Here is a 26,358-nt window from a genome sequence, read left to right on the forward strand (position 1 = left end):
CCGTAAGGGCTGTTGCTACAACTGTCATTTTCAAGTATCAGACGTCACACAATAAGGACTGAGGAAAGTCGTCCAAGACACTGTTCTGCAAAAGTTGACGCATATTTGGTGTGCATGTTGAACCAAAATCTTTTCATTGTGATCAGAAAAGCTTCTAATCTAATTCTAAAGTATTGTGTTATGTTGTTGAGACTCGTGTACCTCACATCTCTTTCTGTGATGTCACAGATGTCCTTCTGGTTACAGCCAGCGTTGTGTGTGATGTGCATGAGTGCATTTCCCTCCTCATGAAACATTGTCTTAAAAGTTTGAACCCTGCATTATTAAAGGTCCTATGACATGCTGCTTTTTGGATGCTTTTATATAAGCCTTAGTGGTCCCCTAATACTGTATCTGAAGTCTCTTTTATATAGGCCTTAGTGGTCCCCTAATATTGTATCTGAAGTCTCTTTTATACAGGCCTTAGTGGTCCCCTAATACTGTACCTGAAGTCTCTTTTATATAGACCTTAGTGGTCCCCTAATATTGTATCTGAAGTCTCTTTTATATAGGCCTTAGTGGTTCCCTAATACTGTATCTGAAGTCTCTTTCCCGAAATTCAGCCTTGTTGCAGAATTACAGCCACTAGAGCCAGTCCCACAATGAGCTTTACTTAGTATGTGCCATTTCTGTGTCTGTAGCTTTAAATGCTATTGAAGATGAGAGAGGGGGGCAAGGTGGAGGGTGGGGGTGTGGCCTTGACCAACTGCCACTTTGCAAGCCATGATGTCTCTCTCTCTCTCATGGGTGGGCCAAATTCTCTGGGCGGGCAAAGCAGAGAAAGGGGAGGTAACCTTTCTCCTTATGACCTCATAAGGAGGAGATTCCAGATCGGCCCATCTGAGCTTTCATTTTCTCAAAGGCAGAGCAGGATACCCAGGGCTCGGTTTACACCTATCGCCATTTCTAGCCACTGGGGGACCAGAGGCAGGCTGGGGGAACTCATATTAATGTTAAAAAAAACTCATAACTTGAAATTTTCATGCCATGGGACCTTTAATGTCTATGTGAACTTGCTAGCAGTCTTCTTCTTCACTGTGTGTGTTGAACATGAACAGCAGCTGCAGATCAGTGAGCAAAACAAACGTAAAACACGGTTCCATGGTGCTGCTCGTGGTCTGAAACTCCACAGGACACCTTTTAGAGAACAAGCACTGCCTCATCTTTGCACTGCAGCCTGTCCAGACATACAGAAGTACATTTACCTGTGCTTACAACACCAAGCCATGTTGCTGAGTAAACTGATTTATTGGCCACTGACTCACAAATAAATACTTGAAATATAAAATGTGTTTTCTCAGTCGTCATCTTCCTCAGCCTCGTCTCCCGAGTCCTGCAGCTCTTCCTGGGCAGCTTGCTGCTCCTCCAAAGCTTCTTTCAGCACCTGCTCCTCCTCCAGCGACGGGTCCAGGGCCTCTGTGATTTCGGGCCCGCTGGGGTATTCTTTCTGTGGCAGCGGGGGGACAGGCGGGCTGTAGCCTTCCCCTGCATACTTCAGACCCCAGCCAACATAAATGTTCTCAAACTTCCTGAATGAAGAGACAGGGAATGGTTGTTTGTAAATTGCAACATTGCCTTCAAGATACTGTGAGAGATCCAACAGAAGAAGTCAAGAGTATTCTGATCTGTTGACTTACTTTCCACAAGCATATGCACATGAGCCTGGCCAGAGGTTAGAGCGCAGCACAGCTACTGCATGCTGGGAGGTGAGAGTGGAGGACACCTTGGAGGTCCAGGGAGGAGTGCTAAACATTTCTGAGACACACACGTTAAAAAGACTTCAAGGACATAAAGTCATGGCTCTATGGACCAAAAAACTAACTCTGGTATATGCTATTTCATTTAGATACGTATAGGTTTATATCAATAATTAGTTATCATGCTTTCCAAAAACAAATGAGATCATGTCAACTGTTGTATTGTTGTTTTGGTGCACTAACACAACTGTATCTTTCTTACAAAGAGCCCTATCTCTTTGCGCTTTGTGCGCAGGTAATCATAGAAACGACATGGAGGGAAACCAGCAGCTGATGAAAAGAATTGTGGACGAGCAGAGAACAGACAGATCATTAAAGAATAATGATCTCTGGGCTCAGATCAGCTTCAAAGTTTGATTATCCGGTCCAGGCCAATAAACAATGTTTATGATATTAAGATAAATTATATCCGAACATATCACAGCATGTAGGCCTGTGGAGGATCAGACAGGTGAGGGCGATGGGCGAACATGGCGCCTGAAAGAACCTGAACCGCCTTGATTGTTGTTCAATTCTAAAATCTTGACTATAGCCTATCAACATTTTTATCACCTCCTGACTCTTAGCTGGATTTTGGCAGCTGGAAGCCGTCACTGGTTTGTAAAGTCAAAGACTGACCTGCATCCTGGGAGAGGGGGGTGAGCAGAGGGGGTCCGACTTCTGGCTCGGGCTCATCAGGCTCCTCTTCCTTCTCCTCTGCCTCTCCTTCCTCATTAGGGTCTTCTCCTGGTTTCGCAGCCAGGTTCACCCAGGTACAGCGGCCCTAAAGCAGTCCACATTCACACATTAAAGGGGAACTATGCAGTTTTTTTTAACTTAATTTACCTTAACCGAACAGCTTAGGAGTCATTGGAATGGTTATATATGACTTTTGTCGGGTTGAATGGTGTTCGTCCTGCTTCCTCCCTAGTGCCTGTGAGCGGAAAAACCACCCTTGCAACTTTGGGCCGGCAGTCCGCCGGCCTCAGCGTCAGGAAGTATCGCGTGATATCAGGTCTGCCGATGTAACAAATTGCTTCACGGCACTGCACACATCCAGGAACCGGCTAGCTATAAGAACAAGGTAGCGATGGAGTTTTTCACACTATTGTCATGGCTGAGCCGGCAAAAAAGAACCAGAAAGCTAGGAAAGCATTGTCGGAGGAACAGAGAAAGAGGAAAACGGCAGACTGACCGAGCGAGGAATCAGACACGAGTAAACATCGGACTTGCATTTTCAGAATGGCGAGAACTGAGACAAACAGAAGCCTGCTAATCCGATGCTGACCTGGCGTTCTTGCTGTTGCACTTGTAAGTATCTTTGGGATAAACTCTGTTTAATCTTTGTATTTCTTGTTATTGTGACCTCAGGATGTTTGCTATTGTCTGTAAAGGTTTTTCGCTGTCTGTTACGGGCTTACTAGCTAGCTAGCTGTCTACCTTACCTGCCAACACTCACGTTTTTCCGTTTTTTAGCCCTATCTCCCGGACCCCTCCTGGTTTGTTATTTCGCCCGGGAAACTCCCGTAATTTGCATGACCCAAACTCCTTTAGAAATAATCAGACCAATATGTTTGTCTATAGGGGGAGCTCTATAGAGAAACCTGCGAGCAAAAAGCGAGAAAACAGCGAAGAAATTGCCAAACTTGCATAGCGCCCCTGTAACAAAGCCCTGAGTTGAGAGATGGCTGCATGCTTCCATCAGACCGTACCTGCTGTAGGATGTGCTGAACATGATGCACCCAGCTGGACAGAGTCTCCGCCATCTCAGCAACCGGAAGGCCCTCAAAGTCAGGATTGGCTTCGTAGCTGTCCCGGGGAGACGTGTCTTCCTCATCGCCCTCCTCCTCCCCGGCCTGGAAGAAGCCCTGGGGGCTGACCTGTGTTCCGGCGGAGATGCGAGCGATCTGTGCTCTCAGGTAGTTGGCTTCATTCCCGGGGAAAGGCGGGTAGCTGACCACCGGGTTGTCCAGCCTCCCCGTGAAGAATTTACGGATTTGGCGAGCAGCGGTGATCTGCGCAGGACTGACTGACGGGAGCTTCACCCAGGGAAGACCCGGCTCTTTGCACACATAATAAACATACTTGTTAGCCCCTGTGCCCAGGGCCTCCTTCGGCACTTCTGGGAGGGGTTTATAGGTCGACTGAGGGAGAGGGTCCGTCTGAAAGCAAAGCCAGCACAAGACCAGAAACTTAATTAATGTCACTTCTGTCCCTCCAAGAGATTAAGGGACACTCTGGGATGATCAAATTACAGGACAGGAAATACAAATCACAAGGGACAGTTAAATAAATAGTTCACATTAAAAGCCCCCCAGGAAAGAGGAGCACTATTTAAGCTTTTAATGTGAAACAACCACAGGAAGTGCTGGGTTTCATTGACGGTAGCTAACAGCACTTGATTGGGTGAGAACAGTGTTGTGTCACACTGATGGCAGTAATGCAGTAGACATGAACATCAGACTGAAGGCCTTTTTCATTTCCCAAATTGTACATCCTTGATTCCTCTCCTCAATTCCTCCCCTCAATTCCTCCCCTCGATTCCTCTCCTGGCGTCTTATGCTGCGTTCCAGACCCAATTTTTAGCCCGTAAGTTACGACTTCAAGTCACGACTCACAACTTGTTAGCGTTCCAGGCAAAGTCACCACAAACCCTTCTAGCTAGCGTTAGCGGCTACCTAACGTTGACGTTTGCTTGCGCTAGCTGATACTAGCGATTTCTAGTCAGAGACATATTTTGGGCTTCATTTAATAAACATAACCTGTAGTAGTACATAATCGTTTGTGTATTGTTTTGATTACAATGTGTGGAATGACTTTACGTTGCCTATTTATGTCTATTTATTTCTATTTCTCACTGTTAGTCACCAGCGTCTGTACAGCATCAACAGGGGTCACCATTGTTGTTAATGTGTGTGTGACGTCAAAAACTGTAACTGGGAGTACAACCATCTGGTACGAGTTCACGAGTAGTAGCTAAAAAGTTACGGGTTTGACTACCGTTCCAGGGCACTTTCACGGGTAGAAGGTTGTGAAAACACGAGTTACGAGTTGCCTGGAACGCAGCATTAGTCCCGCCCACAGGCTATTAAATATGACGTGCAGCACAGCTGCATCGGCTGTTATTGTTTTGTCATTAACTGTATTTTATGATTTCTGTCAGATGAGAAGAACAGTGTTCATGACAACTTCTATATTTACGTTGAATTCAGTTCACAACGTGACATAGTGTAATAAAAATGTAGGGATGTTGTAAATTATTATTTGTTGTATTTAAAACACACACACGCACACACACACATACACACATTTATACATTTATAAAGCCTACTTATAAAGTATGGCTATACAAATGTTTGTATGAAAAGAATTACAAATATATGCAGTATTATATAGCTACAAAAACTCACTCTATCGATCTATTATTGATGCGTGGAACAGCTCTTCATCCGAATCTGCGTGAAGACTTAAAACCACCCCCCCCTCCCCCCACCTGAATGAATTTTTTTTTTCCGATTCAGAGACCCGCATGGATACTTCTCTACACTCCCTGTAAGGCTGCGTTGCTTTTTAAATGATGTATTGTAATGATGTATGAGTGTTTTCTATAACAATTTACTTAAACGTTTCCATGATGCAGTAATGTCACTACAGCTGATATCATTATCATTATCATTATATCATCAGCGGACATTTAAGCAGCCTGAGAATAATTTCCGGGTCACAAGCCGGAAGATCGAGGAGTCGAGGAGTCAAGGAGTCAAGGAGGTACAAATTTGGGAAAGGAGAAAGGCCCTGAGGAAGTGCTGGGTTTTCTCATTAAAACAGGAGCCAATCAGAGAGCAGGGAGGCGTGTCTTTAGAGCAGGAGCCTGGGTGCGTCTGAAGCTGGAGGGGAAATAAAGCAGATGAACTGTGTCCTCACCTCGGTGTCTTCCGTCTCCGGCTCTGCCTCGTCTTCATCGAGGCTGGGCTCCTCCTCTTCCTCCCCCTCTCTGTACTCTGCCTCAGCTACGATGTAGCTGCTCTCTGTGCCCAGAATCTTGCCCCACAGGCGGCAGTGCAGCAGCACCTGCGACTCCACCAGCTGCTTGAGAGCCAGGAAGAGCCTCTGTGTCTCCTCGCGGCCCAGCCCCACCCCCGCCTGCTCCAGGTAGAAGCCCAGCTCGCTCACATTAGGGAGGGGCGTCTCCATCTGACCACACCAAGCAACAGTCTTATGAGTATTATTCATATTCTCTATGAGCTAACACTCTTATTCATATTCTCTATGAGTATTATTCATATTCACTATAAGTAATAGCCAGGGTTATACGCATTTTAACCAATGTTTTCCATGACCTTTTCCATGACTTTTTGGCAAATTTCCATGACTATGTATTCCTGAAAATGTCAGTCGACATTATACAATAAGAATAAAAATCTGTGTTAAAGTTTACCCTCAGAGGTTTAACAATAAAATAAATGACAATTTATGTGGTTCATAGTGGGAGTCGTAATATCGCGCCCCGAATAGAACGGTGAGGTTAGGACGACGTGAAATACATTTATTAATCACATATTATTATACTGTGTTAAAAAAAAAATTCCATGACTTTTCCAAAACTTTCTGGGTCTTTTTATGTTTCCAAAACCTTTCCAGGCCTGGAACTGCCATTTTTCAAATTCCATAACTTTTCCAGGTTTTTTCAAAACGTATGAACCCTGAATAGCCACACCATGTTGGTTCGGTACATGTTCGTTAATGAGGCATGTGATGCTAACGGTCAGACCTGTGCTGCACCCCTAGTGCATGTTTGTGTTTGTGCGCTTGTGCATGTGTGTGCGTGCGACAGTACCAGTTCGTCCTCCTGGTCGGCGTCCTCCGGCCGGCTGAAGAGCGAGCGCTGCTGCTCCGCCAGCAGCTCGGCAGCGCTGGTCTCTGGGAGCTCTCTCAGGCTGCTCTGTTGCTCCTCCAACACGGCCCGCTTCACATCGCGGCTCATGTCCTCAATCACATCCACCACGTTGGGAGGATGCTCATCCATCACCTTCAGCAGCAGCCCGGTCAGGTGGTCATAGCTGGAAAGCAGGAAGAAGAACGTCTGGACCATCCATCATCTCAGATGCTGATACATAAACATAACATAACCCATAAACACGTATACAAATATACAAATATGACTCTCCTTACTGAGCGGCAGCATGGCTTGCTCCTGTTTAGGACTCTTCTCTGGTTTCAGTATAAACCTGAGACCCACTGAGAGCTTTCTTCACAGACACATGGAACTGAAACGTTCTCCCTCACTGATAACAATCATCAGGTTTCCTGCTTTTTACATGAAATGATTAGCTTAGTCAATTCATTGATAAGTCACGGTCAACAAGAATCCTTTGAACATTTCAGCAAACCTAGGTGCTCTAAGCGATGTTGGGTGACGTTACTTCTTGTTGACGTTCAAAATATTGTCAAACAAAACGGAGGCTAGCTCGCCCCTCCCTCCTCCTCATCCCGTCCCCTCCCCCTCCCTTCCTTGCTTCCGCGCACTAACCCCCCCAACCCCCACCCCCAACTCCTTCTTGTCGGTTATTGGCTGGAATGCTGTTTGTTATGTTTGGTGGTGCAGGTTGGCGCAGTTTGTTTTTGTTGCCGTTTGTGGAGCCTGGGCTGTCTACAGAGACCGCGTTTTTTTACAGTGTGTTCAGGGTACAGGCAGCTAGCGGATAGTGAGGAGGAGATGTTTGCTGTATGTGACAAAAAATGTTGTAACCTAAAAAACGCGTGACATCGCTAAGAGCACCTTTAACAACTTATTTTATTAAATAAATATTATAATATTTTTTAAGACAATTTCAACAGGAATTATATTCAATATGTTAAATTACACAATTTGATCTTGTCCTCCAAAACAGTGATGGCATCAAATGTTTTCAGATTTTATTTTAGCACAGTTGAGAATATATTCTAAGCAGAAGTCCATGTGCACTGTTTCCCATACATTGATATACTTGTGGCGGCCCGCCGCACAATCAATGTTGACCGCCACATACTGACGTATATGCTCTTTAGGTTTTTGATGCTCAGAATTTCCTGGGGGAGGACCCACAGACCCCCCGCTTCATATGTGTAAGGCCTATTCTGAGCCAGGAAAAACCCTGGTATTATGAACACCTCAGAACAATTTCTCCAACACGGATGCATTCAAGTTAAGGTTAATGTATTATGTTCTTAACACGCTTTTAATCTCGTAGAAATTCAAAGAAGTTATTAGCCTGTTATTAGTAATGCAAGAAGCCTAAAGTTAGCTAGTAAGGATATAACATTAGCACGTTATCAGCTGCGTTGTCGAGGTTACAATGCTTTAACGTTAACATTACCTGCTACCACCACACAAAGGGGGAGGGGAGAAATGGACTTTTCAGCATGAGCCTGTCGCTTTCAGCCCCTAAAATTATATCACTTTTTCTGCTGTACAACTGTCTTATAGGCTATATTAGCCCTCCTACACAATCTGGACTGTGGTCATAACATCTACATCTTATAACTTATTCCCTGTTATATATTGTTCTTATTCTTACTTAATCAGTCAGTTAATATGTTATGTTAATATTTCATAGTTAATATTTAATAATAATCTACTGCACTGCTCAATCCTTGCACTGTTCACTGTTGCGCTACCACCATTGCACACAGTCTACCATAGCACCTTATCATGGTCATTGCATTTCTATGAGTGATTTTTATTTTTATTTTGTATGTATGTGTGATATGTGTGTGTATATGTGTTTGTTGTGTTATGGTTGTCTAAGCTACTGGATGCCTTAAATTTCCTTCAGGATGAATAAAGTGTCTATCTATCTATCTATCTAGTCAATATCGACTTATGTGTAAGAGACACAAAACAATCCCCACTAGGGAAATTTGGTAAGTTGCAAACATTTTGTTCATGTTCAAGTCAACAACATATACAGTAACATTTAAGTTTGTTTTTTTTGTCTTGCATGCAGAAGGTCACAAAAGAGGTGAACAGCGTCTGACTGTTAAACAGAATTACAACTTGTGGTATCTTTTGTTTTGTCAAAGAGAAAATGTACGTTTGTCTTTTTTGTTTGTTGAAAGATTACATTGTGTGCTGTAACTGCCCCTGCACCCTTATAGACTTGAGGATGGGACTGTGGGCAGATTGTCTATTTAAGCTGCCCACAATTAATATAAGAATTCTGCACTTCTTCCCGTCCATCGACCCCCCCCTCCCCAGGTCAGTGACCACCGCAAATAATTTAGAATCTCATTTAGTGGGATTCTCAGCAAACTTCTTATGGAATTGTTTAATAATTGTTTTGTTATAACCTAGCTAGGTAAAAAAAAAACACTAGGTTTAATTCTCACTCCATATAAAATGGAGGTGACTTTCTACTTATTTTGCAGTAAAATGTATTTAAACAGATGTGAAAGTAATCCTGTTCTAACTCTATATATCGTATGACATGGTTTCATTAGGTCGGTCTGGGACATGTTGCGGTTTGAGGTTCTTTATATACATGCGCCGGCACCGGTACCGTAATTTCTTGAGTAGACGCGCAACGAAACCCAACTGTCGGCTTGACCGCAGTCTACAGCGGGGATCACGGAATGTCCCGAAGCCAGCCGAGTGAGCTAGCGTTAGCTGAGTAGAGCTAACCCAGCTACTCACAGGTTCAGGTGGCTCTCCGTGCTGCTCTTCAGCAGGAAGGCCTTGAGCGAGGCCGCTGACTGCAGCCGCCGGCTGTCCTCGGACTCCATCTTTCTTCTCCTCCGTTTCTTTCTCTTCTCGTCTCGTCTTCCAGCAGCTTCGATACACACACACACACACACCGGCTAACGGCAGCCACAACAACTTCTGTTAGCACGCCAAATGCACCGTTGCTATGGTCACGGGAACACAACCGTTGCTAGGCTGCAAGAGCACCGCGAGCCCATGGAGCCCCTGCCTGGAGGGTTTTTGTTTTTAGGATAAAAATAAACATTAACACATATACAAATCAAAAAATAATTCATACAAACAAATTGATGAATATAAAGGATAAATTATGTAAATACACAGTAGAATAAGATTAACTAACATGTAGCCTATACACAAATAAAATCATATCCAGATTCTGGGGAGAAGCGCTGCAGTTTCCAAAATATTTTTTTGTTGTTTTACAAACTGTGGGACTTTAGAAAAGAATTTTGTTCTATGAGGAAATGTACTTTAGGCAGAAAATGTCTGTTTGTGAATATAAAATCTAGCATATGACGTGTGTGTGAATAATGAAATTATAGAAATAAGCATTATTTTCTGGATTACAAACAGACGTATCTTTAAGGTTAAAAACTACTGTCCAAGACTGTCCCACAAGCCTTTTCCTCTGCCTAGAGGAATGTCCCGCCCTACTCTGCCTCTGATTGGCCAGTACTCAAAACCTTTGTTAGTTGGATTGGTTAGGGTTAGGGTAAGAGACCAGGCCAAGCCAATCAGAGGCAGAGTAGGGCGGGACATGCCTTCACCAGCCGGGGAAAAGAAATATTCTTGAAAATAAAATATTGGTAAAAAAAAAGAAAAAAAAAGAAAACTGGAAATGTAAGTAAGTATGTGGATACATTTATTACTGCTGTTATTAAATAATAGTATCTGGTGTTCTTTTGAAAAAACATGTGAATGAAACAGGACAGATATGGGGGGGGGGGGCATACCATGTGTTTGTAGCTGTTTGAAGATAAATCTAACTGTCCCAAACTGTAAACCCTTTGTCACTGATCAGAGAATAGCAGCATTATTATTCTAGAATAATATTAGATAATGGTCAGTCTAACTGTGTGGGGGCAAACACGGCTTCCTAGAGATGTTCCCTCATTCAGTGCTGATGCTGGCTCCAAACTCCTCCATAGTGTTCAGCTGAGATCAGGTAGCATCAAACCATTCAGCGAGCCCTCATGTCCTGTATGGAAAATATCTCCGAGCATATGTACGCAGTCGTTAACTGGGACAAACAGAGAATCAGCTCCCTCAGAGATTGTCACATCACGCTACAAAGAGAACCGCAGCTACGGGACTGAAGAGATAAAAAGACTTGACGATAAAATGAATATATACAGCATCGTTTTTAATTCGACAAACAGGATCAATTTGAATACAAGATACAAAAACCTGCAGTGATCTAGTAACCGAGCAATCGGAGGAGCATGAGGGAATGAGGTTTTACTAATGGTTTACGCTGTTGATCTCTGTAGCAGTTACAAGTTTAGAATGGACCAACATCCAGATAGATCTTTGGCTTTTATCTGTGTGTGTGAGAGCAGAAAGAAGTGATCAGCTGCCTGGATCAGAACCTTTAGTTCTCTCTGAGTCCACTCTGTAGGACTGTCACTCAGCTCAGACACAAACACAAGACAGAAACACGCCTTCAGAGGAAAAGCCTGTGAATGGATCCGTCACTTCTCCTACCTCCAGCCTGAATCTGAGCGTAGGTGCTACGCTCTCACCGCCTGCTGCACGTTTGTGTGCAGAGTATCTTTCATACCGCAAAGCTCTTCTCTCTGCTGGCTGGGGTAGCAGCCGTGTTGACGGAGCCTTTAACCCTGTAACCGGACCAGTCCGTCTGCATACTGGAACTGCTCGCTGTTTTCGTACTCCAGCATATCCAGAGCGACCTCGCAGCTCTCCTTGACCACGCGTTCTCCGTCTCCACGGTAACGCTGCAGCACAGCCAGACACTCCTCTCGACCGATGGAGCCGAGAGCCTCTGCCGCCTCGTGTCGGACCATGGGGTTCTCCCCGGAGCGCTCCAGAGCGGCGCGCAGGGCCGGGACGGCCGCCGGGTGCTGCATCTGCCCCAGGACGTAGCCGATTTCATGACGGAACAGAGCGCTGGAGCACTGCAGGCCTGGACACAGACAGATAGAGACACAGAGGACACAGACACAGAGACACAGAGGACACAGACACACAGAGACACAGACACACAGAGATACAGAGGATACAGACACACAGAGGACACAGACACACAGAGACACAGACACACAGAGATACAGAGGATACAGACACACAGAGACACAGACACACACAGAGACACAGGACACAGATACACAGAGGAACAGAGAGACAGACACAGAGACAGACACACAGAGAGACAGAGGAACAGAGAGACAGAGACACAGACATAGAGCAACAGAGAGACAGACACACAGAGAGACACAGAGGACACAGACACACAGAGCAACAGAGAGACAGAGACACAGACATAGAGCAACAGAGAGACAGACACAGAGAAACACAGAGGAACAGAGACAAGAGACACACAGACAGACACAGAGACAGTTACAGGACAACTGTAGGCTTCACTGCATGTATGACATGTAGGACTGTCACATGACTTTATCATTCCAGAGTACACCTGCTAATTCATTCACTTTCACATTTTTGGAACTAAAATATGAAAAAAAAAATATGTTTACTCATTAGCTTGCCTGAATCACACTCATGCTGACACTGTCAGGCCCTCTTGAAATGATCAGACACGAGATTCATCAGTCCAAATGTTCGTCAGTAACAGTCAGTGGATGACACCTAATGATAGCCCCACCCATATAATCCCTCACGTAGGGCTGGGCGATAAATTGATTTTATCGATTAACTTGAATGTGTAGTTAACGTCGATTTGTTTAAATGAAAATCGATTTTCTCCTTAACATCCGCCGACGCTCCCCTCTGGGCTCCCATAGCTCCGAACGGGCTCAGCCCTCGCCCCGCGCGTTTGCCATAGAGATACACAAACAACATGGCAGCGACAGGGACTAACATTAATTCTTTTCTTAACTAGTAGTTTCATTACTTACTTATCCGTAATCTCCGCCGAAATGACCGGCAGCTCGCGATGCTCTGTCCCCGGCTGAGAGTCACCTATTCTCGGATAACTGAACCACCAGCTACCGCTGACCTGAAGGACCACCATGCGGGGCACCAGAGGCGGTGTTGAGGAACTCTTTTGCGGCTCAACACATCTACTAAATGCCGCTGATACGACCGAGCTGTGATGGAGGTCTGTAGCGGCTTAAACAACTAGCAGTCGCTGCTCTGTAGCACGGAGCTCCTCTTCAACGTTTGTTTCTACCGCTAGTTACTACTAGGAGCTTGCTACAGGTATGCTACATTCAAGAGACCATGGGATGTTAATGTACGTTACTCAGTAACAGGTGAAAATAGGGGCAAGGTTGTGCAACAACATTAAAATGATTTGAACTTTTAGCGAGGAACAAGAAGTGAATTACCTGTATGTGTGAAAACAGCTTTATCTCACGCATCCGTTTGTTTGTTGTTGAATATATAACACCCCCCATCCAAAAAAAGGGACAACACTCAACCCAATTTATATTTCCACAAAATTGGCATGAATAATCATAATGGTATACATGCCCCATGTGTGGGCGCGTGTGTGAGTCAAAACAAAATAAAGTTAAAACTTGTTTTGAACAATTTCTTTGTCATCTGCAGATTGATTTTAAGTAGGGGGAGAAAAAATCGATTTAAATCTTAAATCGGATTTTTTTGGAAAAAATCGGGGATTTTATTTTTAGGTCATATCGCCCAGCCCTACCCTCACGTTTTTTTGTTTTTTTTTAAAATCGGAAATCTAACGCCTGCTTATTAGTCTCTTTTCTTCTGTGTCGCTCTGTGCCCTCATTTCTCGTTTTCGTCATATTCGCAACACGCAAGCTGTGATTTGCAGCATGAGATCCTTTCCTCTCCTGCTCATTCTGACATGTTTTACAGCAATGGGCGCTGCTAAGTAGACAGTTGGCTGGAGAGAACAGCCTCTCAGAGAGACGTGAGAGAGAGGACAGCATGGAGTAAGTGACCCGCTCTAACCAAAGCTGCACCACCCACTCCGACCTTGTCTGGATTCTTGTACAGCGCTCAGCTTTCTCTGCTTTCAACACTATTTTATAGAACTCCAGTCAAGCCCAGATTCAAACTACTGGCAGGACATTTCTCTCACTGGGAAAACATGTGGCTGCTCACTTTTTATTCATTTTATTCTGAAGATTCGGTTTACTTAAAATACGCTAGGACTCATTTTATTCATAAGAGTGTCGTACAAGTTTAATGTGTCTGTATGTTAAAAGTATCCTACTTTGAAAATTAGCACTTCGTTGAAATGATATGGAAATGCACATTGTGGATTTTATTTGATAGACCTAATAATGTCAAGACTGTGTCCTATAGCCTATCTCTTCGGCTATAGGACACACATTAGACATCATGAAGCTGGGACCCTTGCTGGGAGGACATTACAGTTACTGGACCTCTTCCCATTTTAATTGAATACAGACAAACATTAAAGCCTGCTGGAAAGTTCTCACATTGATATGCATTTCATGAGTAACATTTTTAAGTAGTGCTCACATATGGCTTTTGTAAAATGGGCCCCTGGACCACTATTGATCATGGTCACATTCATGAGGAAAGACTCAGGGAAAGTTGAATTTGGAGGTAGGTGGTTGGGCGCTGGTCGTAGTTAAGGACGGCACCAGCTTTGTCAGACGTGTGCAAAGTAACACGGAAACATTTATTTCAGACCATGAAAAATTCCCTTCCAATAAAGCCATGAGCTGCTCAGTAACTGAAATGACTGAGCTCCTTGAAATGGTGGCCCAGGATTATAATTCATAGTGTGATCATGAAATGAATTGTCACTGTAAAAAACAGTTAAACGTGAAACTGGCTTCAAACTGAGAGAGAGAGCTGAAGTTACATTGTGTGCTGCATGGATGGTGCTGTATCCTACCGTCTCCCAGTGCCAGCACCGCCTCCTCGTTGCCTAGGTTACGCAGGGCAAACATGGCACGGTAGCGTTCAAACAATGGCAGACTTTCATCCAGCAGGATGGAGCGCAGCTCGGGCACACTCCTCCTCAGGGCTGGAGGGGCCGGGTCCACGGAGCAGTACGGGTTGTTATCGGTGCTGCCATCGTCCAACTGTGTGTCTCCTCCAGCCTGCAGCCACTCCAGCCGCCGCACAGCCAGCTGACATGTCTCCGCCACCTGCAGAGAGAAAAAACACACACACACACACACACACACACACACACACACACACAGTTTGTTTCACTATCTTTGTGGGGACCCGTCGTTGACATAATGCATTCCCTAGCCTCTTACCCTAACCTTAACCATCACAACTAAATGCCTAACCTTAACCCTTACCCTCACCCTAACCATAACCTAATTCTAACCCTAATCCTAAAACCAAGTATTAACCCTCAAACAGCCCTTTAACCTTGTGGGGTCCAGCATTTTGGGCCCCACAAGGCTGTGCAGACCCCACAAGTATACTGTATTCCCCGGTTTTTGGACCCCACGAATATAGTAAAACAAGCACGCACGCTAGGGCTGCACGACATGAGGAAAATATCTAATTGCGATTATTTTGGACTAATATTGCAATTGCGATATGATTCACGATATTGGAGGGAATGATCATTTTTGTTTCATTATTCTCATTTTCATTAAAAAAATATTCAAATTAAAATGATTATAGTGTGACTTTTGAGAGGATCCTCTCAAAAAGCTTTAGTCCGTAGGATAGGATTTGTAGGCCGGGACGTCCCTGCAGCACCACAATACTTCATTCAGAATGGTTTGACACACATTTTGCCTTTAACAAATATTGCACCGCCCCTGCGATTAGGATATTGCACTAGTCCATATTGCGATTTCGATATAATTGCGATTAATTGTGCAGCTCCATCAGAAACCCAGAAACGCCTACAGACACGTCAGAAGTCTCCCCACTACTCGGGTAACAAAAAAAGCCTGGTGGCGCTCAAACAGCCACTTTTCCATTTGCTCAATAAGTCATAAATCCTATGTGACAGAAATAATATATATATATATTTTATTTTTATTTATTTTTTTGGGGAGGGTTTTTCCCTTTATTTGATAGTGACAGTGGATAGACAGGAAAGGTGGGAAAGAGATGGGGGACGACACGCAGCAAAGGGCTGCGTGTCGGATTCGAACCCGCGCTGCTGCAAAGGACTCAGCCTACATGGGGCGCACGCTCTTACTGGGTGAGCTAGAGGCCGCCCCAGAAATAATATTTTTTGACATTGATAATCACTTTAATCATTTGGTGCCAGCCATACAGTTTCCCTCTGTATTCAATTAAAATGGGAAGAGGTCCAGTAACTGGAATGTCCTCCCAGCAAGGGTCCCAGCCTCATGACGTCTAATTCGTGTCCTATAGCCAAAGATATATATATATATATATATATATATATATATATATATATATATATATATATATATATATATATATATATATATATATATATATATATATATATATATAGGACACAGTCTTGACATTATTAGGTCTATCAAATAAAATCCACAAGGTGCATTTCCATATCATTTCAACAAGTGTTCATTTTCAAAGTAGGATACTTTTAACATACAGACACATTAAACTTGTATGGTTGTTTGGTTAGAGCGTGGGTGAGGTTAGAGCTCACCCACGCTCCTACTGGGTGAGCTAGAGGCCGCCCCAGAAATAATATTTTTTGACATTGATAATCACACATATTTTGGTGCCGGCCATACAGTTTCCCTCTAGTTTGAATGAAGTCTGAAGCTTTAAAACTTTTCATGGCCTTCAAGATTGTTTCTATCTTTACCCATTAAAGTTCCGACCGAGGGCACACAAAAGTTAACCCTTTTCCCTAGGACACGTTCTGAGCTCGCTGTTAAATCCAGAGTCATTCTGCGCCCACACTCAAAAGGTTTTATTGAGGGCTTTATTGGCTGACAACGCTGCCTCGCTAGTTCCAGGCTCAGTATGATGTCCTACCTCTATAACAGGATCCTGACTGTACTCTTTCAGTAGGTCCAGAACCACAGGATCACCGATCGCTCCCAGAGCCTCCCCTGCAGAGACACACACACAGATCAGAAGTAACCTGGTTAGTATCCTGTCAATCACTGAGGAGTAAAATATGTGTTCTGTAATGAGATGTGACGGTGCGTATGAAGAGTCTGAACATTACCAAACACACACACTGAGTGTGTACCTCTTAATTTGAGGAACATTACAGTCTACTCGCACACGCTGAAGGACATCAATGTGCGTTTCATGTCTGTGTGTTCAGAGTTATGACTTCCAGGAGGAGAAAGAGTATAATCTGCCTCCCGTCTCTGTCCCATTCTGGCTGTGGTGTTTCCATGAGCACAGAGAAATCAGCTCATTCACATGATAAATACTAGAAACACGGTTATTATTTGCTCAGCCTCAGCAACAGGAAACGCTAAACACTATTTACTACCACCTAGCTGCTCATTTCTCTCTCCCAACCACACACACACACACACACACACACACACACACACACACACACACACACACACACACACTATCAGCTAGTTCTCCCGACTATAGGCCATTTATCACCGTGCAGACATGATGATGCATTGAGCTTGAATCAAACCGTTCTATGAATAATAACAGGCTGCGCGGGAATCAAACCGCCAACCTCCTGATCTGAATATTCAGCCACACGTTTCTGCATACACGTGTTAGTGTGTTCAGATTGTTTACTCGCCTTTTTTGGTTTTCCATTATGAAAAAAAGTCCCTGGTACTTTTTTTAGTATCACCTCCGTCGAGGTTCTAAGCGAGCTGAGCCGATACCAAAAGGTGACGTGAAAACCTGCAGACCGCTGATTGGTCGGAGAGAATCGTCACTAATCACTGCGTCATCATTGCTAGCGACAGACGGGGGTGTAGTGAACAAACACGCCATTTTTAAATAGTTTAGCCAGCGGTGTTTTTTTTCTTTTGAAACAAAATGTGTCTTCTGGCTGCGGCAACAGCCACATGCCGAGAATCAAAAACAACACACTTTCGACGTTCTGTGTGTGTGTGTGTATCGCGTTGTCGCTATAACGACCAGCCACGCTCGCCTCACGCATGAGGCGGTACTAAATCTGCAATGGGAAAAAGGAGGACGGGGCACCGCGGTCGAGTCGAGCCGAGCCGAGCAGGTACCATGTTGTGGAAAAACACCATTAGTGCACATGTTTACCTGCTTCGTGGCGGACCATGGGTTCCTGCTGTGTGTCTCTGAGGACTGCAGTCAAAGGGGGTATGGCCCGGACGTCCTGCATCTGTCCCAGGCAGTAAGCCAGCTCGTGCTTCAGCAGGGCCGAGTCATCAGTGAAGGCTTTACTGATCCAGTCGACAGCTTCAGCTCCTGAGTCACAGGTTACACCAATCAGCTCGCAGCAGTCAGCCAACAGAGGCTACAGCACCAATCAGCTCACACAACACACAACGCATCACACACACTCTTCCCGTTCTCGGTTTGGTTGATTTGACCACACGTGCGTCACGTTAAATGTGTTTTCACAGAACAGTGTGTGTGTGTGTGTGTGTGTGTGTGTGCGTTTCAGTAATGACTTCCACAGATCCTGATAAAAGCAAATAGCTCGAAATTAAGAGGTAAAATAATTAATAAACTTTCACTAATAATACGTCTCAGGACAAATGCTTTAGAAGCAGGTGATCCTACAAATCTACATTTGAGTGACATTTTTTTGCTTACAGGATATTCAACATTTCAACCCTGGCTCCCAGGGGTCGTATAAAGTAGGGGGACCCCTATAAATGATCTGAGGACTCTGACTGGACTTAGGGCTGGGCGATATGGAGAAAATCAAATATCACGATATTTTTGACCAAATACCTCGATATCGATACCGCAACGATATTGTAGTGTTGACTATTGGTGCTTTCACAAAATATTTACACAATGAGATTTTTGATAAATAATCATCAGTAATGTGGATATAATGACTAAGTGGGTAAAGGCAAATAATAGAACAGTTACAACAGTCTGGTGGGTTAAGAAAATGACATCACTTTACTGTGATGCAGCCTTTAAAACTAGGAAAAGACACCACTTGTGCCATATTACAATATCCAAAATCTAAGACGATATCTAGTCTCATATCATGATATCGATATAATATCAATATATTGCCCAGCTCTAATTTGACTGCCTTCATTCTATTTCTTATTTTGAAATGCTCAGCCTGTTCATGGATGTGTGTTGGATTGTTGGACACGTGTTACCTCCCAGGTTCTTCAGGGTGAATAAGGCTCTGAAGCGCCGGGTCAGGTCCACTCCAGGGTCCACCAGAACCTGTCCCACCGCCGCCACCTGGTCCACACTGGCCATTCTGCCGCACAGGGAGACCCACAGCTGGGTTGTCTTCGGTCCTCTGAAGACTGCAGACAGTCGAATGGATCAAATGAAAAAAGGTCCAAAACATTATCTTGTTGTGCTGCTTTTCCTCGTCCTAACATTACATTAATATTGTTATTATTATATATAATTATTGATAATAGGTGGGTTTTGGACTGTTGATCAGAAACATACATTTGATGACATCACTAGGAATCACAGTTTAACTCCATTTGGAACTAGGTGGGTTAAGTGGCAGGTCTGCGTGGTTATCCAGCTGAGAGACCACAGTAGAATTTGATGAAGTGAGCTTATAAACTAAGCTGACAGACAACTGCTGAAACATTTGAAGGACTAACACCAATTCAAACTTACACATATTTTCTCTGAAATGTCATCAGACAAAAAGTTGCTCAGAGATAATATGAAATCATCACCTAGTTCATCAAACTACTGATCCAGATCTATTGATGGGAGAGCCACACAGGCCGACTGTCATCGATCTGGGCTACCAGCCACGTTTCAGGCTGACGTCACAGGGGTCGTGACGTCAACAACCGTGGTTACAGAACGCTGAGACACCAAATCATTTATGCTGCACCAAGACTCAATCCATGTGTACTGTAAGCGTATGTGCGCATGTGCAGAACCGCTAATAGAGTTTATTAATCCAGAAAACGGTAGCCCGGGTGAAGCTAACTGTTAGCTCCCGTCTCCTAACTTCCTAACCCTCCCTCACAGCTAGCTGACGTAACACACACACACACACACACACACACACACACACACACGCGCGCGCGCGCGAGCGCGCGCTCTGGCTAACCTTTGGGTCCACAGGTGAGGTTTGAAACAGCTGCTGCGGAACCACGAGTGTGTTCGGTGTGTTCGGTGCCGCGGCTGCACGTATGCGTCCTGTTGCAACTTCCGCTGGCAGGACCAGGTTCCGGAATGACCTTTCAGAATAAAATACCGAAAACACACAATACATTTAAAAATAAACAAATAAATAAGAGGACCGTGGTTTCTAAAAAAAAAAGCTCGTTGGGCTTACGTGCAGTTTAGTGTCACAAATTATTTTCCAAAAACTGAGTGTCCCAAATGATGAGGGTCTCATTTGAGACAGGTTAAGGTTATGGTTAAGGTTAGGGGTAGGGTTAGGGTAGCACAGCTGGTTTAGCAGGTTCATAATTAATTAAGGACATTGTATGGGGAATTTGGGACACTAAACTGCACGTATACCAGTTCGTTGTTGTTTACCAGCCAACATAAAATGAAATACCTCATGTTCTAGTCATCTATTAAACAAGGAGATAGGGAAAACTACCCAGAATGCATCACAGCATCAGTTCATCTGACTAAGGATGGGTTCATAGACAGTATATAGAAGGATGGGTTAGAAGATGACAGACTAAAGACAATATAATGACCATTTTAAATTCTTAAAAGTGAGGGACAAGTTCTATTGTAAGCCATGTTCATGCTCAATAAACATGAGTTAGACAGGCAACTCTAATTTCATTTCCTCAGCCCTATGTTAATACTTGTATTATTATTTTCTACACTTTAAAGCACACATGCTTTAATGTTCAAAAACACATTATTTTTCTCAGACAGACAGTCTGTCTGAATATACCTGTCTGAAAACGCTCCGTTTTAGCGCCTGTCTCTTTATGGCCCACTATGGCAAAAAGCCCAGTCTCCTCTGATTGGTCAGCGTTTTGTCTCTTCCGCATCTGCACTCTTGGGCTGAATCTCACTTTTCTTAAATTGCATCCACGGTTCCTTCACTTGCTTCAATTCCTCGCGTATTAATCCATTCCACTGAGGAAGCATGGGTGAGACACGAGGAGGAGAGATGCGAGGAGAGAGGAAACGAGGAAATGTGTTTTAGAGGGATAAGACTTCACATGAAATTTGTCAGCTGTATGAGCGGAGTTATCGACGGCTTTTAGCTTTCGGAGATCCCTCCTCGCTCCTCGGGGCAGGAATAAGCGCTCTGAGACAGCCTTCAAGAAGACGGACCAGAACATCTTCTTGTTTAAGCGAGGAGCTATCAAATAAAAGACTTGGGATCCACCCCAGATCTTCTGCATCTTCACTCTCTGAGTCTCTGCACCACCATTGGCACCTTCTACCTATCTATAGTGTAGTTGTGACGTCACAACCGTACGGAAGTCCTAACGGCACGTTTTAAAGGCCCAGTTTCTGAATACGTGCTGTGTACATCTGTGAATTTAGCGTTTTGATACTTTCACAATATTTACATAGTACCTCGACCTGCTTTATTATCTAAAAAGACATGGAAACCTTACTTTTTACAATATGGGACCTTTAAGGATAAACTTGGTCTTATTTTGCATTCTAAAAGATCTTTGAAAGTCTTAGAATCTGTTTGTGGATTTTTGTTTTCTCTTACTTGTCAATGAGGTCAATTTTATTGTGGACTTCTATCATGGAGCTCATCAGCCGGTCGGGGATTTGCATGTTCTTCAGTACACTCAGTACGTTTACCTTCTGATTCACCGTCTCTGGATGGCTGATGTCTCTGACGTGAACCAACAGGTCCTGGAAGGGCGGGATAGACGAGTCAACAACTCTTGCTCTCTTCTAAAACTAGTCGCACTGAAAACTTTGGATCTGCATTTCATCACAAACACCCTTGACATGAGCACCAGGTACATGTACACACAGAGTGTTTAATATCTTCCAGCGTGGCAGAGAAGGAGTCGATGAGCTGGTGGGGCAGCTGGGACAGGAAGCCGACGGTGTCCACGTACAGAACATCATGTCATGTGACTGGGCAACTGGCCGGCGTGGACGGTGACATCCAGCGTGGCAAACAGTTGGTTTCTGGGTTGAAGTCCATTGTCGCCAGTCAGTGCTTTGATCAGGGTGTTTTTTCCTGGACAGATGATGGAGAGAAACAAAACAAAAGTGTGGCCAACATTCTCACAAACTGCTAAACATGGCATTATCAAAACAATGTTCAAAACTGTACCAACTGGAAATATAATCACATATGCCTTATGGCTTCAGAAGCCAAAATTCTTAACCCTCCTTTTGTCCTTGGGTCAAATTTGTCCTGTTTACAAAAACTTGACAAATGTTGGAAAAAGCTACAAAACTGCAGGAAAAAAATCGTCCACATTTTTTTTTTTTAAATGCTGTAAAAAGTGACTAAAAAAACATCAAAAACATCGCCAAAGGTGACAAAAACTTGTTAAAAAAATTGGAAAAAAGTGAGAACAAAACATCGGAAAAAGTGAGAAAAAAAAAAAAAAAAAACGTAATTAAAAAAACGAAATAATTGGAGAAAAAGTGACAAAAACGTGGAGGAAAGTGGAGAAAAATAACAACAAAATGTTGAAATTTTGACCCAGAAAAACACAAAGTTGCCACAAAGAAGACAACACAAGGGTTAAAGAGGTGGATGTCTGTAATGCCTCTGCTACTGCAATGATAATATTATGGTAGAGTGCATATTATATTTTAATCTAATATGATCAAGGCCAAGTCATTTTTTTTATTAGTATGATTTCATGGCAGTTATTTCTGTATTGGTTTCGTAAGATGTACTGTATCTGCAAAAATGCAATTATGCAATTATTGTTACAGCTGAAGAACATGTCATAAGTAAGGACTGTTGAAAGGAAAAGCATGTGAATATGGCAACATTACGGTGTATGTTTGGTTTTGTGATGTTTCAATAAAACATGAGTTCCAGCACTGTTTCCGGTCTCTCACCACAGTTTGTGTATCCTAACACAGAGATGATGGGGAACTCCTTGTGTTTCCGCTGGGATCGCAGCAGGTGCCTCTTTCTCCGCAGTTTTTCCAGCGCTGAGCGAATCTTCATCTCCCGCTCCTTCAGCAGTCTCTGCTGCACCTCTATCAGTGTCTCACCTGTAAGCACCAATCACCAAGCTGAAGCAATGCCTAACATCCATCCATCCATCCATACATACACACATACATCCATAAATACATACACACACACACACACACACACACACACATACATAGACACACACACACACACACACACACACACATACATACATCCATACATGGCCATACTTGGCCTCTTTCGTCCTGGCGTTGCAACGGAAGATGTGGAGCACCACTGAGTATCTGTCAAAGACTTTAACCCCCCAGGCCTCCTCAAACTCCCTCTGTGTGGAGGAAAACATGGCCGTCAGTGTGTAAACCCTTCCTGTATGCAGCCAGCCCGAGAGTGATTTTCAAATAAACCTACCTCAGACAAAGGAGACAGACGCTCCACATTCACAAACACTGCAGTGATCCCTGCTGTCTGCCTGATTTTCTCTGAAGGGGTCAAAGAAGCACAGAGTCGTATTAAGACACACTCACGGCACAGGTGCACAGCTGGACACATCATGGAGATAATACCTGTCAGAGACTGGAAGTTGCCTTTGCCAAATATCCTCTTCTTCTCTGGTGTTTTGGTGGACATGATGATCTTGTCCACAACTCTCCAGTTGTCCAAAGTGTTCACAAGCCCCACAGCGTCAGCCATCATCAGCTCAGCTGCACACAAAGCAGTAAAGTGAGTGATTCTCCAGCAGCAGTAGCAGCAAAAACTGTCCTGTCCTGTTAGTAGTGTCCTGAGGAGTGTCCCGGGACAGTCAGACACTGTCCTGTGACTCCCATGGCCATCAAACAGGCCGGGAGGGTCGGGAACAGTGTACTGTCTTGTACTGAAGATAATAACACACCGTTAGAAAATGTGCTCTTGCCATAATAGGAATATGGGGAGAAATCAGCTGAAGTCAATGACTACAAAAAGGGTAAATGTGAGAATGTATTTATTAAAAAAATAAAGGGTAAACATTAACAATACAAGTTTTGTGTCCACTCACCTTCTCCTTCTCTTGCACTGCTCATAGGAAACCGTGATGTAATAGCTCTTGTCAAAAACTTCCAGCAGGGGCCTAGAGAGGAGATGAACAAGGCCATCAATGATGATACACGTTTTCAACCAAACTAGTGAAAAAGGAGCATAGTTATGCAACTGCTTATACCGTCTCTTATCTATATACTGTATCTGCAGCATGCTTGACAGTCACTCGTAGTACACCGAGTACCGAGACTACACAGCAGTCAGCTTTAAGAACAACTCAGGGAGTCTCTTTCTGCTGAAACCCTTATCTTTAACTGCAGGACCTGCTCGATGGGGTCTGTGTACATGTACCAATGTAAGCTTGCAAAAGTATCACGTGACACCAAAGCCAAGCTTCCAATCTCTGTTGTCATGAATTTCTCATGAATTTAAAAATACATGATTTTCCACAGAATAAATTGTACAATAAGCAAATAGTGCTAACTACTACGGCCGGGTGGTATAACGATATATCGTCAAAATGATAAAAAGACTATCGTGTATATGTTGCTACATCCTTTTTATTGCAATGTCACAAAACCAGCAGTGTAACTGCGTTTGGACGAAGCTTTACACATTCAGATTGGGTCTGTAACAATTATTACATAATTGGCTATGTGGGTGGTCTCTCACAGTGTAAACACTTAAGATCTTTCAGCCAGTGACACTCCTCTGTCCCTAACTCCTTGACACACTATTTAAAACGTCCAACGTGACGGACACCATAAATGAACACTGGCTTTAGTTTCCATCAAAGTTGCTTATTAGCTTAAAGATACAGATAGAGGCCTGTTTGTTTCCCAGATATAACCTGGAAATGTAATGGGTAGAGTGAAGAAAAAGTCACTACTTAAGAAGAATTGTACCATTTCAGAAGGAAATATTTTACTTTATACTTTGCTGCATTTTGCCAGCCATGGTTACTTTGTGGATTAAGATTTTAATACAAAACATCCGATCAGTTTGTAAAATAAATGTTGAATGGTAAATGGACTGCCTCTGTGTTGAGCTTCAGAGTCATGCTCAAGGACACTTTGACAAGAAGACAGGAGGAGCCGGGGGTCCAAATACCAAACTTGCAAATAATGGAAAACCTGCCCTATGTGATAAGTAATTTGATTCAGTATTATAGATTAAATCTTCCAACAGTATATAGAAACGTTTTGCATGGCTCTGTTATTTCATCACTTATTATTTAATGATGTATGATACAACAGTGATAGTCATTTCGCCGCCCCAATCAGTACTTTTGACACGGAAAGTACTTTGTGTTTTTCTTTACTTGTAATTGAGTATTTGTACTCAGATAATTTGCTTCAGTAAAATAAGCAATGCAACAATGTTGAAGTTTTCTGTTGCAACTTAAAATCCTGCATTCAAATTCGTACTTCAGTAAAAGCACACAAGTATACATAACTAGTGTGAGAGCCATTTGGGTTTGTTTATTATTTGTTGCTGTTAATCCTCCCGCCACCGGGGGTAGCCAGGGCGCTGTCCATTTGGCTGGGACAGAGGTGATTTAATCAATGTCCAATTGGGCACAGGTGTTGGGAAGAGAAGGGAGCAAACAGTTTTTTGACCGTGCAGTATGTTACGAGAAGGAAAGTGGAATTAATGTGTTTTGTTTTATGTTTACACATATGAATGGACTCTATGTATGGGAAATGGCCTAAGTTTTAAAATAAATGCTTACTGGCGATGTTTGGCATTGGCTCACATAGTGCACACGTCTTAAATACTTAAATTACGTTTTCGAGTAGCAAGGGTCCCTACAACTGGTTTTGTACATAAGATATAAAATTAAGATAAATACAGTGAAGTAATAACATACAGTAGCCTACATGACCTAACGGGGCGGCTGTGGCGCAGGTGGTAGCGGTCGTCGATTGGAAGGTTGGTGGTTCGATCCGAACCCCTACAGTCACATGTCGAAGTATCCTTGGACAAGACACTGAACCCCAAACTGCTTCCGATGCTGCGCCATCGATGTGTCAATGTGCGGGAATGTTTATCTGATGAGTAGGTGGCACCTTGTATGGCAGCCGCTGCCTCCCACCAGTATGGCGTCAGGATTATGTCATATCTCACGAGCGTGATAAAACATGTTCACAAGCAACCTATATTGTGTCTACATGTTTACAATCTATCACACTGAGTGAATTTGTCCATGTAGATAATAAACCTCAGTGTCCTATGACGCAGATTGAGTTCGTGAAAAAGCTTCTAGAATGAATAGCTGTGGATGTGCGGAGGGGCCCATAGAGAATGTCTTTCTACAGGGCCCAGAATTTTGTGCTATGCCCCTGTGTGCTTTAACAGCCATCACACATACTGCTGTAATTCTTAGCACCAGCCCAGGCCAGTGTGGTTTACTCCACGTCCTCCTGCTACAGCGTCACAACAATCACCATGTCCCTCCATTTCCACGAAACACACACATGACA

General features: G+C 43.6%; 2 protein-coding genes and 1 pseudogene across 5 annotated transcripts; all 3 read right to left on the reverse strand.

Annotated features, from left to right (window-relative positions):
• Positions 1-1,266: 1,266 nt before the first annotated feature.
• rsph4a (radial spoke head component 4A) lies at positions 1,267-9,690 on the reverse strand. Its single transcript, XM_031311989.2, has 7 exons — positions 9,448-9,690; positions 6,613-6,835; positions 5,700-5,969; positions 3,488-3,937; positions 2,415-2,559; positions 1,677-1,794; positions 1,267-1,568 (listed from the first exon to the last, which is right to left on the reverse strand). The coding sequence occupies exons 1-7, from the start codon at positions 9,534-9,536 to the stop codon at positions 1,337-1,339; spliced, it is 1,527 nt and encodes a 508-aa protein (XP_031167849.1). The 5' UTR covers positions 9,537-9,690; the 3' UTR covers positions 1,267-1,336.
• Positions 9,691-10,858: 1,168 nt separating this feature from the next.
• Positions 10,859-24,586, reverse strand: dohh (deoxyhypusine hydroxylase/monooxygenase). 4 transcript variants are annotated; one of them, XM_036007292.1, is made up of 7 exons: positions 24,580-24,586; positions 23,436-23,440; positions 18,903-19,049; positions 17,854-18,021; positions 16,624-16,700; positions 14,561-14,816; positions 10,859-11,659 (listed from the first exon to the last, which is right to left on the reverse strand). In XM_036007292.1, exons 3-7 carry the CDS (start codon positions 19,006-19,008, stop codon positions 11,349-11,351), a joined length of 918 nt encoding a protein of 305 aa, XP_035863185.1. In that variant the 5' UTR covers positions 19,009-19,049; positions 23,436-23,440; positions 24,580-24,586; the 3' UTR covers positions 10,859-11,348. The 4 variants fall into 4 exon arrangements, with proteins under 4 accessions (XP_035863185.1, XP_031167741.1, XP_035863184.1 ...); XM_031311881.2 differs by lacking the exons at positions 23,436-23,440; positions 24,580-24,586 and adding an exon at positions 19,838-19,959 and having other exon boundaries at positions 18,903-19,009; XM_036007291.1 differs by lacking the exons at positions 23,436-23,440; positions 24,580-24,586 and adding an exon at positions 19,838-19,955 and having other exon boundaries at positions 18,903-19,048.
• LOC116059006 lies at positions 21,076-25,898 on the reverse strand (annotated as a pseudogene).
• Positions 25,899-26,358: the final 460 nt, after the last annotated feature.

The sequence above is a fragment of the Sander lucioperca genome, chromosome 11, assembly GCF_008315115.2.
Source record: "Sander lucioperca isolate FBNREF2018 chromosome 11, SLUC_FBN_1.2, whole genome shotgun sequence".
NCBI classification, from domain to species: domain Eukaryota; kingdom Metazoa; phylum Chordata; class Actinopteri; order Perciformes; family Percidae; genus Sander; species Sander lucioperca.

Coding starts and splice junctions, on each gene's coding strand:
- rsph4a (XM_031311989.2), bottom strand. CDS start 9,536: ATGGAGTCCGAGGACAGCCGGCGGCTGCAGTCAGCGGCCTCGCTCAAG. Junction 5,970..6,612: donor CCGACCAGGAGGACGAACTG/GTACTGTCGCAC, acceptor TGGTGTGGTCAG/ATGGAGACGCCCCTCCCTAA. Junction 1,795..2,414: donor CCCCCTCTCCCAGGATGCAG/GTCAGTCTTTGA, acceptor TGTGTGTCTCAG/AAATGTTTAGCACTCCTCCC.
- dohh (XM_036007292.1), bottom strand. CDS start 19,008: ATGGCCAGTGTGGACCAGGTGGCGGCGGTGGGACAGGTTCTGGTGGAC. Junction 18,022..18,902: donor CACCCTGAAGAACCTGGGAG/GTAACACGTGTC, acceptor CCTGTGACTCAG/GAGCTGAAGCTGTCGACTGG. Junction 16,701..17,853: donor CATGGTCCGCCACGAAGCAG/GTAAACATGTGC, acceptor GTGTCTCTGCAG/GGGAGGCTCTGGGAGCGATC.